The 14,273-nt window shown below is 28.5% G+C and overlaps 2 protein-coding genes across 14 annotated transcripts in view; one reads left to right on the top strand and one right to left on the bottom strand.

Moving 5' to 3' along the window:
* The window catches only part of LOC130667379 (disabled homolog 2-interacting protein), a 76,816-nt gene extending 72,275 nt beyond the window's left edge, over positions 1–4,541 (top strand). For 7 of the 12 annotated variants that reach the window (XM_057468898.1, XM_057468897.1, XM_057468891.1 and 4 more), the window contains 2 exons: positions 1,091–1,215; positions 2,910–4,540. In XM_057468898.1, coding sequence (XP_057324881.1) covers positions 1,091–1,215; positions 2,910–3,186 — 402 coding nt within the window. In that variant the 3' untranslated portion in view covers positions 3,187–4,540. Of the gene's footprint in view, positions 1–1,090; positions 1,216–2,909 lie in introns of all 12 variants that reach the window. The other 5 variants (XM_057468890.1, XM_057468889.1, XM_057468893.1 and 2 more) reach the window with 4 other exon arrangements.
* A 3,231-nt stretch (positions 4,542–7,772) lies between these two features.
* Positions 7,773–11,097, bottom strand: LOC130668438 (cytochrome P450 9e2-like). Of its 2 annotated transcripts, XM_057470737.1 has the most exons (3): positions 9,486–11,097; positions 8,760–9,414; positions 7,774–8,053 (listed from the first exon to the last, which is right to left on the bottom strand). In XM_057470737.1, exon 1 carries the CDS (start codon positions 11,036–11,038, stop codon positions 9,512–9,514), a length of 1,527 nt encoding a protein of 508 aa, XP_057326720.1. In that variant the 5' UTR covers positions 11,039–11,097; the 3' UTR covers positions 7,774–8,053; positions 8,760–9,414; positions 9,486–9,511. The 2 variants fall into 2 exon arrangements, with proteins under 2 accessions (XP_057326719.1, XP_057326720.1); XM_057470736.1 differs by having other exon boundaries at positions 7,773–8,053; positions 8,760–11,097.
* Between the last annotated feature and the right edge of the window lie 3,176 nt (positions 11,098–14,273).

Genomic DNA, 14,273 nt, shown 5'->3' with positions numbered 1-14,273 from the left:
TTTTTTAATTCTACTGCCACACTTGTGCTGCTGCCAGAGTTGGTAAAGGAAAAAAAAGAAAAAATAATGATAAGAAAAATAGAAAATGGCAGCTTAATTTTTTATGAATTACCGGTTTTAAGTTTTTTTTTTTCATTAATTACAATTAAACAAAAAGAAGTTAGATAGTGATTTTCAAAAGGGTTCGTGTGACAAAAGATACAGAATTAAGAAAAAAAAAATTAGGCCAATTTATTATATTTTTCAAAAGTTATTGTGGTTCCAAAGATTCATACAAAAAATTGGACAGTATTGCACAGACTATTTGTGTTAAATTTTATCACTAAAATTGTATTAAATTTCAACCCAAAATTCGGCTAATACGAGAAATGAATTCAATATTTTTTAAATGTCTGACGTCACAAAAAAAAATGCTAACTTTTACTTTACATTTTTGAATCGTGAATTTTTTGATAGCACAAAATGTTTTTATTGAAGTTAAGATTTAAAAAAAACACGTAATATTTCATAGCAGTTGTCAATAGTAAATCAATTGATTTAAAAAAAAAAAACAAAAACACATTTCAGTTAGCGAAAAAATAATTTAAAAATTTAAGTTTTCAGTAAATTGTAAATTTAATATTTTAATGATTAAAACTTTTAAGTTAAATTAACATTTATAAAATTTCGATTTTACTTTCATTTTTCTAATAATTTTTCCGTGACTATCGATTAACTTTTTAAGTAACATTCAATAAATGTTGATAATTTCAAGTAATATTTTTAAAGTGTCAAATAGTAGATCGATTTAATATTTTAAACTAACACAGTGAAGTGTGTTGATTCAACACAGATACACAATGTTTTTTACTGTCCACTGATCAGGACATGATTTATTTGCAGCGATTATTTTCTTAGTCTATATTAAGGGATCAATTATCTAGGATCACTTGACGTGGAATAAAATTCAAACAATGGTATCAGTTAACGGCACACCTGCTATACATGTTGTTAACATTAAAAATTAATTTTTCATAATTGTAATTAATTTTCATCTTAAGATGTTAACTAACTTTAAAGTAACTAACAATATAATTATATTCGTTTGCAGTATGAAATGGAAATAGAACGATTACAAAATAGCGTGGATAGACTACGAGCGAGATTAGGAGCTGCTGAAGACGCCGAAATTGATGGCAATGCGCCTGATACTAAAATGAAGAATATCATTAGCAGGTATTTTTATTTAATCCAATTAATAATATTAATCTATTTATTTCTATCGTTAATTAATAGCATCGAAATAGACATTTTTGTCTTTTTTACATTCATTAAAAATATGTTATTATTATAACTTTTTGTTACTGTTAATCACTATTAATTTCTACGTGTTAATCTTTCTGTTAATTCCCTGAAAAAAAAAATTTTTTAATGAAAATTAAAATTTATTGTTATTCTCAATGATAAATGTAATTATTTTTTAACTTATTATGTGTTCCTATTGCATTCTATCTGCTGCATTTGGTAACTGTGACTTTATCTGGATCTTGGTGTAAGAGTTAATTATTATTAATAAGCTTATTTGTTATTTTTTTATCATAAAAAAAATACTTAAAAAATACACACATTCAATATAATATTCACTATTTTGTTTACTTTTTTTTATTCAGCACTTTTGTAATAATTGATGACTTATAAATTTTATTTTATGAATTAAGAATACAATTGTATTGTTTTATTGTTTAATTATTTCACTGCTTACCACTTCCGAGAAAATATAATAAATATTTATGGACACAGCAGTTTGAGTATTTCACATACATAAATATATATATAATGAAAAGTCTGCACGTGTTATGTACATGTAAAACATTGCAATTTCTCACACACCAAATTTAAATAGATTCACAGGTCTTTCACATACAACAAAATAAAAATATATATAAGTAAGGTAAAAGACCCTAAACCCGATCAGTAGCATTAGTCGCTCATTTTAACTGATTAATCCTTTTTTGTAATTTAAAAAACAAATGATGATTGATAAATAATTATTTTATTAATTACGAGCAACCCAAATATCACTAATAAATTTATAAAATACGCAGAAAAAAAGGATTTCTTGCCACAACAAAATTTTAATTTGCACCAAGAAATGTTATGCATTATCAGTTAAATACAAAAATTGTCTTGGGGCGAGAAAAGATTTTTTTGGTCAAGAAATAATTCCTTGCGCCAAGTAATTTTTTCTAGTTCTAAATAAATTTTTGTTTTTAATTCACAATGCAAAAAATTTATTGGGGTAAGTAAAAATTTTCTTTAGTCGAGTAAAGATTTTTTGTGTCAATGAATCCTTTTTTTTTCTATGCACACTTTTTTGGCTTTGAGAAGCTTCCTAAAACCAAAAGGGAGTTTTATATATATAAATAATATAGCTATATATTCAGTGACATTCAGTCATATTTAGTGACAGAATAATTAAAGTATTAATTTATTTAAAGAAAAGAAATACGATCATCTTTATTTCCAGCGTAATTTAAATGTAATTCGAATGATATAGATAAATTTCTTTATCTCAATACTTGGCAATTGAAAAGAGTTTAAAATATGAAAAGGCACAAATTCAAGTCAAGACCTATCTAATGATACCAATTTAAATAACATTAACTAATTCTATCATATAGATATGGTGGGAACAAAATTTTCCTTATTCTCTTAATAATATAGATAATTCTTAGGATTAAAATTTTATTCTAATATTTGAAACTATAAAAAAAAATGATTTTTCATTTAGAAATTAGATTAAGTAGTTTAATTTTACTCCCATGAAAATTGAGTGGGTAATGGGTCTTTTACCTTCCTTGACATTACTTAAAAAAAAATAATATAAATTAATAATAATAATAATAATAAATTTGTTAATATGACTACAGATTGATTTCTGTGGAGGAGGAACTACGACGCGAACAACAAAAAATGTCTGCAGCACTTTCGTACAAGCAGCGCGTAATCGACGCTCAAGAGCAACAAATAGCTGCTCTGGATGCAGCAAACACCCGGCTAATGTCATCAAATTCAAGACTATTATCCGCATTAAGCACTCTTAAACAACGCTACAACATTAGTAAAACACAGCCAAATAATAACGAAGCCGCAGCATTGTTACAAAATATTGCTGATATTAATGAGCTTAAAAGTTCATCTTGTTGAGATAATTCATCATATTTTTCTTATCAAAGATAAAATTTAATTAAAGTATTTTTTTTTCTTTTTTCTACTAATGTCAAAATACCGAAGATTATTAATGTATTTTTATTGTAAAATTATTTATCTGAATCTGTCACTCTGCTTCTTTTGTAGGTTTACTTAGAAAAAAAGTTAACGTAAACAAAAAACCTAGATATTTTTTTTGAAGTTAGTGGTGGCATATAGAGGCTAATTATATATGATATCGATAAGTCTAGATTGATTTCATAATTTTTACAACAAAATTAGATTTTGTATTATATCGCATGAGACTATCGATAGGTTTTTCATAATTAGTAGGGTAGTCATTAAAAACTAAATTTGCTCAGACGTCCTATAAAAAGCTTCTTTTTACTAAAAAAATACGTGGAGAATTTGGTTTTTTCTTTTTGAGTAAAAACAACATGTGCCTCAGAATGATCACAGCTCATTTTTCGATACAATCGCGTTTTTTTTCAAATATCTCATAAAATATGCAGATTAAAGGAAAAACTCATAGGAACAATTTTGTAGGAAATTAAATTTTAGACAAAAAAGGCCATGTTCATTTTTTTTCTAAAACGTGTATTTAGGAAGATATTTCAAAAAAACAACTTTTTTTTAGATCTTATGAATTGAGCGTTTTAAGGATTACAAATTTTGAAAATAACATTTTTCTAAGTATATAGAAACTATAACAAGCATGAATGATTGATATGTTATGAGTTACGAAGTTGTCTATACTTAAGAAAAAACTTTATTTTTGACATTCGCAATCTTTAAAATGCTCAATTGATTTATAAAAAAGTTTTTTCAAAATATCTTCATAAATACACGTTTTATAAAAATAATGAACAGGACCTTTTTTGTCAAGAATTTAATTTCCTACAAAATTGTTCCTACGATTTTTTCCCGTAATCTGCATAGTTCATGAGATATTTGAAAAAACCGCGATTGTATCGAAAAATGGACTTTGTTCGACCTGAGGCACGTGTTCTTTTTACTCAAAAAGAAAAAACCAAATTCTCCACGTATTTTTTCACTAAACAGAAGCTTTATATAGGACGCCTGAAAAAATTTAATTTTTAGCCACTACCCTAATAATTAGTGTTCAAAAATAATCTCATTGTCTAGTTGTTTTTATTATATTATTTAATATATATATATTTGACTTAAATAATTGACAAGTTACACTTTCAAACAAATAATTTATGACAAATATTAATTTTTTTTTTAATGACTGAATTTAATCCAAATCTAAAAAACGAAAGTACGAAAAAGAAAGTAATTATAATTTTTTTTTTAATTGGAAATTTTTACCGGTAAAATTTTTTTCATATTTTTTTTTTTTAGTTTTCTTCGGTTAACATTAATAAGTATTAATTAAATGTGTATTATTTAATAATTTGTTAATATTTTTCATTATATTAATTTTCTATTTCATTTCGAAATTATAAAATATTATAATTTTCAAATTAATTATTATTTTTTAATATGAAATTGTAATATTTATTTAGCAATTGCTACCAAAGATAATGTGTATAAAATCTTGTAAGATATTATGTTTTTGTACTCTTATTATTATTTTTTTTTTAAGATTTATCATTATAAGATTTAAGAAAAAATAATTATCATTTTATTTTTACTATAATTTTATTATTTTCTCTTTTAATTGCAATCACAAATCACAGTCACGTCATCTTCATGAACGGAAGAAAAAATTCAATGAAATAATTTATAATTTTAAATAAATAAAAAATGTTTATCGCCTTTTAACATCACAATTAGAAAAATAATTACAATAATTATACATGAAATTTAAGAGAATGAATGGATTATGACGATGGTACATATAAGTAATGAGTGTAATGGATAATTGTGTGTAAATGAATCGAACTATTTGACAATCAAGATAATTTGGCTGTCTATAAGATAAAATTTAAGAACGCAACAGTAAAGAAGGATTATCATTATTATTATTATCATTATTAATATTATTATTATTATTATTATTATTATTATTATTATTATTATTATTATTTTAATTATTATTCTAAGAATATGTAATTTCAAAAGTATTACTACTTCAATTTGTAAAGTAAACAAATAATTGTTTAATAGATCTGTAGAATAACATTATTAGATATTAATATTTACAAAATAATTTTGTATAGAAGAAAAAAACTATTGTTTCTTGTCTTTTTTTCGTGTAATTTTTATTATTATATGAATTAAAGGTATCAATTACAATATTAAGTATTTATATAAATACTTAATATTAATGTAGGACAAAAAATGAAATTATTTCACTTAAATTAATTATTATTACTAAGTATTAATAATTTTTTTTTATTTAAATCTCATGTATTTAAATGTTTAAAATAATTAAATACGGATAAATAAATGCAATTAGATGCAATGAGTTTTTATTTGTTGATTAAGTAAAAATTACAAGTTTTTAGTTTTTTATTGATTTCTCAGGAACGACTTATACGATCAACTTCAAAATCTAATCAGCTCTAGAACTCAATAAAACGCGACGATTGCCGCCTTAGCCATCTCAATCGGATAATTCGTTCGAGAGTTATCGCGGGAGAAAGAAATGGTAAAAAACGGTTTTTTGCGAATATCTTTGAAACAACTGAGCTAAAAAATTTCAAAATCTTATCAGCTCTAGAATTCAATAGAATACGTCCATTGCCGCTTCAACCATCAAAATCGGTTAATTTGACGTTAAAAATTGGAACGAATCATTTTTTCAGAAATTTCGACTGGTCCATTTTGCTCCAGATGTCATGCGTAGGACTAAAAATGCGCATATATATTGAATTTATAGTAATTAGACAAAAAAAAAAAATGTTTTATAAAATTTTGGGGGTACCCCGTTTTGCCTACCCTAACCCCTTTTGCCCTCCCCCCTATGTTGAATACTTTTAAATTGTATTCGAGAATTGAAGAGTATTCAAAACATACAAGAATGAATCCCGATGAATATATTTAAATTCCTCTAGAATTAAAAAGCATTCAAATGATAAAAAATTTAATCCCCTTCAATACTTTTGAATTTTATTTTAAGAATTACAAAGTATTCAAATAATCGAAATTTCAATTCCATTCAATACTTTCCAAAACCTCCGTATGGATTGAAAAGAATTGAAATAATTTTCAATCCTTTTCATTTAGTATTTTTAATCAGGAAAAGCAAACTGTGCTATTAGGGTCGGCAATGTTCGTTCTTACTATTTCACCCTGATTAAAAATACTCATTAAAAAGTATTGAAAATTATTTTAATTCTTTTTAACTCATACGGAGATTTTGAAAAATATTGAATGGAATTGAAATTTCGATCATTTGAATACTTTGTAATTCTTAAAATGGAATTCAAAAGTATTGAAAAGAATTCAATCTTTCATCATTTCAATACCTCCCAATTCCAAAGTGGAATTGAAAAGTATTAAAAAGATTTCAATCTCTCATTATTTTAATACCTTTCAATTTCAAAGTGGAATTCGAAAGTATTGAATGGGATTAAATTTTTTATCATGTGAATTCTTTTCAATTTTGATGTGGAATTCAAAAGTATTGAATGGGACTCAATACTTTTTTCATTCCGTGCTTTCTTGAACCTACCCTGATTAAGAAATCTAATTTGAAACGATTTGAAAAATTTAAATTATATCATATTGTATCATATCAACCCGGGGAAAAAAATTATATATAATTCTATATAATTATATATAATACTATATATTTATATATGATTTATATAGAATTATATATGATTCATATCGAATTATATATAATTATACAGAATTATATATAAATATCAGGGTGGTCGTTAAATCACTTATTTTGAAAAGTTTATTTCTTAATATGAGAGATTTTTTTTTGAAGAGAGATGTGTATTAGTTTTTTATAGCAATATTTCATTTTTTTGTTTAAAGACAATAAAAAGTCTCGGAATAAGCACTGTTCGTTTAACACAAGATTTATCTAATGCTCCAAACAAAAAAAATAAAGTTACTTAAACCGAGAACAAAAACTTGTTGGGAGAAAAGATATACATGTAGAAGAGGAAAGTCACCGGTGCTAGGCAACAGCAGCGGGAGTAGTTCGACGCTCGCCACGAGATCGCGCCCAGCCACTTGTAGTGTCCCTGGCAAGATATATATCTCAGAACTGTTAAATTCCAAAGTTAAGAACAATTTTGGCACTAGCACACCTCTGTTATTCAACAAAGTGCCAATTACATTTTTGGATTGTATTATAGTATATCCTATATTACATCGAGACATTAATATTTATTATGAATGGTTCAATAAATAATTTATCTTTGAAATTAAACTTGAACTTTCAAAAAAAAATTAATTCTAATTAAAACTCTATAGAGTTTCTACTTTATAATTAAAACCATGTGAATGGTATATTTGTAAAAAAAAAATAATAAATTATTTGTAATACTTACTATATTAAGTTTCTTTTTCTGCCAGTATTTGGGCTTGGATAAAGATTCTTCGACCTGGGAGAAGCCACTCAGATGATGTTTTTACTTCGAGAAGATGGTCCTCATTAACGTTTAACACATCTTCACTTATACGTAGCCGGTGCGTAATGCTATAGTTTCACGTTCTATTATCTCGTTTTAGCTGGAAAATTTTCAAAGTACAGCATTCTAGTCTCGGTGATAGGACTCTATATGGTTGTTTGTTCTATCACCAATCATTCCGTATACAGAAAACGATTTTGGTCCTCTCTAATTCAACCAAAAGCTTTCGTAATATTCGAAAAATTTATTGAATGAGCATTTTGTTGTCTTCTTTATCTGGTCTGATCTTGGATAACTTCGTAGGTCTGAAAAATAATTTCTAACAGTAATAGTGCCAGTAGTTTGATTAAATTCAGCTAGTTGTCGAGATTGATAGTTTGTTCTTTGCATAGTTAGAACGAAAGTGTGTAGGTATCTGAAGTCTCCTTTGTGTTTACGTGTCGAATAAGTACCGACCGTCGTGATTGTATTTTGCTGACGATAAAGTAATTTTCAAATGATAAATCAAAGATAGAAAGAGATAGTAAAATGACAAGTGATATAACTATCTCTTTCTATCTTTGATTTTTTGAGGTGGCATTCGACGCGGCTTATAAAGCTTTAGAGCCCAGTCGATTTTGGAATCAATCCATCGAGCACATTAAAAGTTATCCAAAAGAAACATTTTTGAAAAAATTTTATTTTTGGAATATCTCTGAACGAGCCCTACTGATCACGTTCAATTACAGCTTCAAGATATTGACAAGCCGCGTCGAATGACACCTCAAAGTTCAAAATCGGTTCATCCGTTCAAAAGATACAGGTATTTACATACGTACGTACATATGTACATACATACATACACTCGGACATCATTCTAAAAATAGTCAGAATAGCTTCCTAGGACCTCAAAACGTCGACATCTGATGAAATTTCGATTTTCAGAAATCGGACCGAAACCAATAACTTCCCGAATTTTTGAAAATTTTCAATTTTCTTAGCGGAAAGTTAAAAAGATTTATTTAAATTTACCTGCGCGTAGTGGAAGTTGCAGTGCCTTGGAAAAATCCCTGCGAAAGTAGATTCTAATGAGTTATGGAGCCCTTTCTCGTGGTCCGACATATATGATACGGGCTTAAATTTCGGGAAAGTTTTTGTCACAAATCGCTATACGTTCAAATAACAAATTTCTTCTTTATTTGTCATTAAGATATGCATGCATGGGATAGGCTATAACGTAAATGATTATTGCTGACATACTGTCAGGCAGTACTTAATTTATAGACATGATTCTGTTACAGCTTTTTAAAACTCGAAGTCACTACGTTACTAATTAAAAAAAAAAAATTATTTATTAATAAAGTAATAATATTTAAACAGCCCATTTCTTAAACAGGTGACTTGTAGTAGTATCCTCCGTGCTTTCTCATAACTTATACCTATTTATAAATTAAACGTGCAAGTAACAGCGTAACTGTGACTTTGCTAATCTACCAGTTAGTTTTGGTTAAAAAAATGTGTTGATCATCCCTGTGCGCCAGAACGAATAATACTTGTGGGAGTAGCATTACGTCATCATCTCAACATTAAATGATAACCTACATAAAAATAATATAATTACTTACTTTATTAATCTTAAAATATGTTTATGTAATGTTATTGCATATAACCCAAATATCATTTATATCTAAAAAATATTACAGTAAGATTAATTTTTTATCAATAGCTTTGATTAGATACAAATATATAAAAATTTACAAAATCAATTTGTTTTATTTATGAATTTATCTCGGGTTAATTTCAAGCCAAAATCCACCTTCTGCAGTTACGGCACCGGAATTAGAACTGATCTTCATTGGCAAAATCATTTTTTTGGCTGGTTTGATATTGCACTTGGCCAGGAGGTGGAAAAACAGTACTTTAGTTTCCAAAAGTGCGAATCGGTTTCCGATACACATTCGGGGCCCAACTCCAAACGGAAAATAAGCCGATGTGTTGATGTTTTTCTTTTCTTTTCCCAAAAATCTATTTGGATCGAATTTTTCTGGCTCAGGATAATATTCTGGGTCTCGGTGGATCGCCCACATTGGGAGTATGACAGTACTTCCGGCTTCGAGAGTATACGGTCTAGCACCAGGTACAGCTGGAGGCAATTCGAAATTCTTAGTACACTCACGATCTACTGCAACTACTACAGGATACAATCGCGATGCTTCGTATATAACAGCCTCAAGATACTGCATACTGTTAATAGCTTCGTAAGTCGGTTCTCCATTACAGCTTTCCAGTACATGGTCTATTTCGGTTTGCAATTTCGTTTGAATGTTCGTATTGGCAGCGATCTCATGGGCAGCAAAGCACATTAGGGTCGATGTAGTATCGAAACCCGCGAAGAAGAATATGAATGCTTGGGACGTCATACTTTCTATAGTTAGTTCGGGTTTCTTGGAACCTGGCTCATGATTCCTTGTTTCCATCATCAACTGGATCATATCTGGCCGATAAATACTTTTTTCGTCTCTTGTTGCAATTGTGTCTCGTACCAGGTTTGAAAAAAATGTATCTACTCTTTTGTCGAACAATTTGACAGCAAATAATCTCATTACTTTTGGGAAAGTCATCATGAGAACAAATTTGATCGTTTGAACAATATCATCAAAATTAGTAGCTTTTTTACCAAGAACATAAAATTCATTATTGGGATCTTTCATTGAGTCAACAGAAACACCGAAAGCACATGTAGCAATTGTATCATTAGTGTAACGTGTGAAAATATCCTTGGAATTGAATACTGTCGATCCTTTTTGCGATTGATAGACCAAAAAATCAGTAAAATTATTAGCACACTCGGACATCAATTTAAACATGGCTCTCATTTTGCTGGATGTGAACGCAGGAGTTAGCAGAGTTCGAATTTCTCGCCACTTTTCGCCCTTCAGAGAAAATAAATTGTTGCTGAACAATGGCTCGATTTCAGGGTCTGTAAAATTGCGATGATCGACAAAGTGTTCGAAATTCTTCACTGTTATATTTTTTAAAATATCCAAATCACGGATCATTATTACAGGTTTGTTAAACTCATAGTAACCAATATATTTAGCAGAATTGTCATGATTGTATGTTTTTACTGTTTGATTGACGATTGATATTTTTTTCAGTATTATTTGAACAACGTCGTAGAAAATTGAATGCTGTTCTAAGTAAGGGATTCCGTATTTTTTGAAATGTGTTTCTTTGCCAAAAAATGTGTATTTTATAAGAATTAAACCAATTATTATAACTATAAGCAAAGCAGTCCATGAAATATCCATTGCTTATTTAATGAAAAGTTTTACTTCGCGTGCAGATTGAATGAACGTCCTACACTGTACTGCCGTAGAGACTACGATTAACTGACAACTAACTTCCCACTCTTGAAACGGATTATCAGCTTGTTGTAATATCATAAAAGCATTTACAAAATGAGCCCATTCAATGATTACTCAGCCAAAATTTTTTGTGGTAATTTTCAAGATGCACTGTTTTTCAAACGAAAAAATAATAACTCACCCCGGGAAAAAGTGATTTTGCCTTGTCATGTACCTATAGTAGGATGTTTTTTTACGACTATTTTTTTTTTTCGGTTCCAACTGAAAATTTTGTTGATGTTATATCCATCCTACATTTTTTTTTAATTATTATTATTATTAGTTGCCAAAGTTTACTAAAAAGTAGAACAGCCGACACTTCGCAAGCACAGACCAACATTTTCTTTTACGCGTTGACCAAGGTATTGGAAATATGACGGATCAACGACCAATCGACAAAGGAAATCGAACGTCATTTTCCACCAGTGACATTGATAAATTATTCCCTATCGAAAATTTGATTAGAGATATAAAAGCACTCGAGCGTTATAGCTCGAGGTATGAGTCGTTGAGCAGAGCCACTAACTCTGTATCCTTTGATCCGCGTGAATCGGCCGTCGTCAGATCCGTATACCGTTTGCATATATCAGTTAGAACGCGAGGCAAAGGGTAGGTTGTGTATACAAGGAAGAAACAATAAAGTAGTGGCAACTCTCTGGGACAGTACTGAGTACTATCCCGGACTATTACTTTGTCTAAGTTATGCTTCTCTTACGTTAGATCACATTCCAGATCGAATTAAAATTTTTTTTTTTTTTTTGCAATTTAATATTTTTTTTAAATAATTACAGTCAGCAGTCTGGTTGAGAATAATTGAAACGGCTTTCTAGGACTTTTACATGGAGATTTGATGAAGACTCGAAATCTCAAAATCGGACTAGATTTACTAACTTCCCTATTTTTTTAAATTATCAATTTTAAAAGCAAGAGTGTTATAAACAATAAGAAATGATATTATTCTTCTTTTTTTTTCTCTAATAGAATACGTGATGAGTAATACTGCAGAGGGTAGAAAATTAACAGTGAAAGAGTTTTCAATTATTGCTATCTATTTTTCTACTCTAGTAGCCCTAAATAAAAACTCTAGGCCCTCAGTTATTTGATTTTTAGCGTCCTTGCAAAATATACCACTGTCAACATATACATTTTTCAACGTATTGTTATTTTTTAAGGGGAAAAAAATTATTGCAAATTTAATAATAATAATAATAAAATCGTGGAATCACGGTGGATACACCGCGTAATCACAGTGGATACACTGTGTATACCCGGTGGTGAAATGGAACAAACCCTTCCACGGTGTTTACACTTTCACGGTGTTTCCACCGTGATTCAAATCTGCGAGGGCATAAATAAAATTTGTTGAATTCATTTATTCATTTATTGATTTTTTTAAGTAAATAAAACATAGCAGAAGAAAGTGATAGTCAGTTAATAAATATTTAAAGAAATTACGAATAAAATGAATCCATGTAAGTGTAATTTTTTATTTATATAAATAATGTATTGTGATTTCTTGTTATTACTCCAACTCTTATTTACTTTTTCAGTTACCAAAGAAAATAATTTAAAATTATTAAGATCCAGATTCATATTATGTGAAGATCAATTTCATACAACACAGTAGGAGGATGTATGTGAAGACGCTAGCGAATATACATTTGCGTGCGAGTTAATAATGAATTTAAATATAGTAATAATTGTTATTTTATTAATTTTAATTATGATGATATTCGATGGAATACTGTCTTTCCTTCACCCGAATTATTTGTTCACAACACTGGAAATAAATTCATCAGAAAGTAATACCCACAGAGGCCGTCAAATCAGCATAACGACGGTTACTCTGTCTATTGCTTAACAAAGCTATACTTGATTGTCTGCCTGTACCGGACCGAAAAAAAAGATCAAAGCCTGTGGTATGTGTCTATGATAAAGATGGGGTCAAGCATTGCCACAAGCATGGCATTGTACTTATTTACAACATCTTGGGTGTATCTCCAGTGTGAGAGGTACGTGAAATATTCTTAATATTATGTTTTTTTTTACCATGTCCTTAAGGACAAAATCAGAAGATAGTATTTATGGTATCTATAACTTTTATTCTGTTGTAATTTTATATTTAAATTAACTAGTTATATTAAAGTAAAGTTAACGAATGAAAACAAATTAGTCTTCTTTTCTAGAATTATATTTATTACTTTCAATATAATATCATTACTAAAGGTATGATATCGAGCCATTCATTCATAATAAAATATTCCAAAAAAGTTGAGTATCAAAAGAAGCACTTGTCACTCTGTTGTATAACAGGGAAAAATTGTTGCCAGAATTGATCTCAAGTTTAGAATATAATACTTCTGAAATAAGTTTCTTAACAGGGACACTACAAGGGGTAGACGCCATCTAGTGGCGAGCACCGAACTACTCCCATTGCCGTTGTCTAGTACCGACGACTTCTCCTTTCTCTATGTATATTTTTTCTCCCGAGAAATTTTTCTCTTGGTTTAATTAAATTTTTTTTCTTAGTTGGAGCATACAAAAATTTGTGCGTTAAAAGAATAGTACTTATTCCGAGAAATTTAATTTCTTTTTGTCAATTCAACAAATATTTTTTGGATCCAAAAAATTTTCGAATAAGTAAACAATTCAGTTAAATTCGCGAATAATTTTTGCAGTAAGCACAGCTAAAGAAATCGTTGGATTTTTGTTAAATTGGATTGAACAAGATATCAACAAGTATTAATTGTTAATTTAAATTGAATATGAAGCTTACGACTTAGTTTTGTGCCGCTTAGATACTAGTTAAATATTTTGACCTTAAAATTTTTTACTACAATAAGTGCATACTCGCTGCACTTTTTACACATGAAATCCGTCATTTGGCTGATATAATAATTAAAGACGACAATTTTCGTTACAGTTTAATGCGACATGATAGAATTTTCATCCGTTTTTCACGAAAATTAGTTACTTGAACTAACGAAAAAGTTGCTGTAATTACTTAAAATTTATTCAATTTTAACTACATTTCAGTAGTTGCGATAAAAATTTTTCATCACTATCAAATTTTAGTAGTACCAATAAATTTTATTATGTTTCAGTAATTAATGAAACCCCATAGTGTGTAAGAAAAATG

Source organism: Microplitis mediator, chromosome 5 (genome assembly GCF_029852145.1).
Source record: "Microplitis mediator isolate UGA2020A chromosome 5, iyMicMedi2.1, whole genome shotgun sequence".
In the NCBI taxonomy this organism is placed as follows: domain Eukaryota; kingdom Metazoa; phylum Arthropoda; class Insecta; order Hymenoptera; family Braconidae; genus Microplitis; species Microplitis mediator.
Note: the sequence above shows the minus strand (reverse complement) of the source record. Positions and strands in the feature narration are given on the sequence as shown.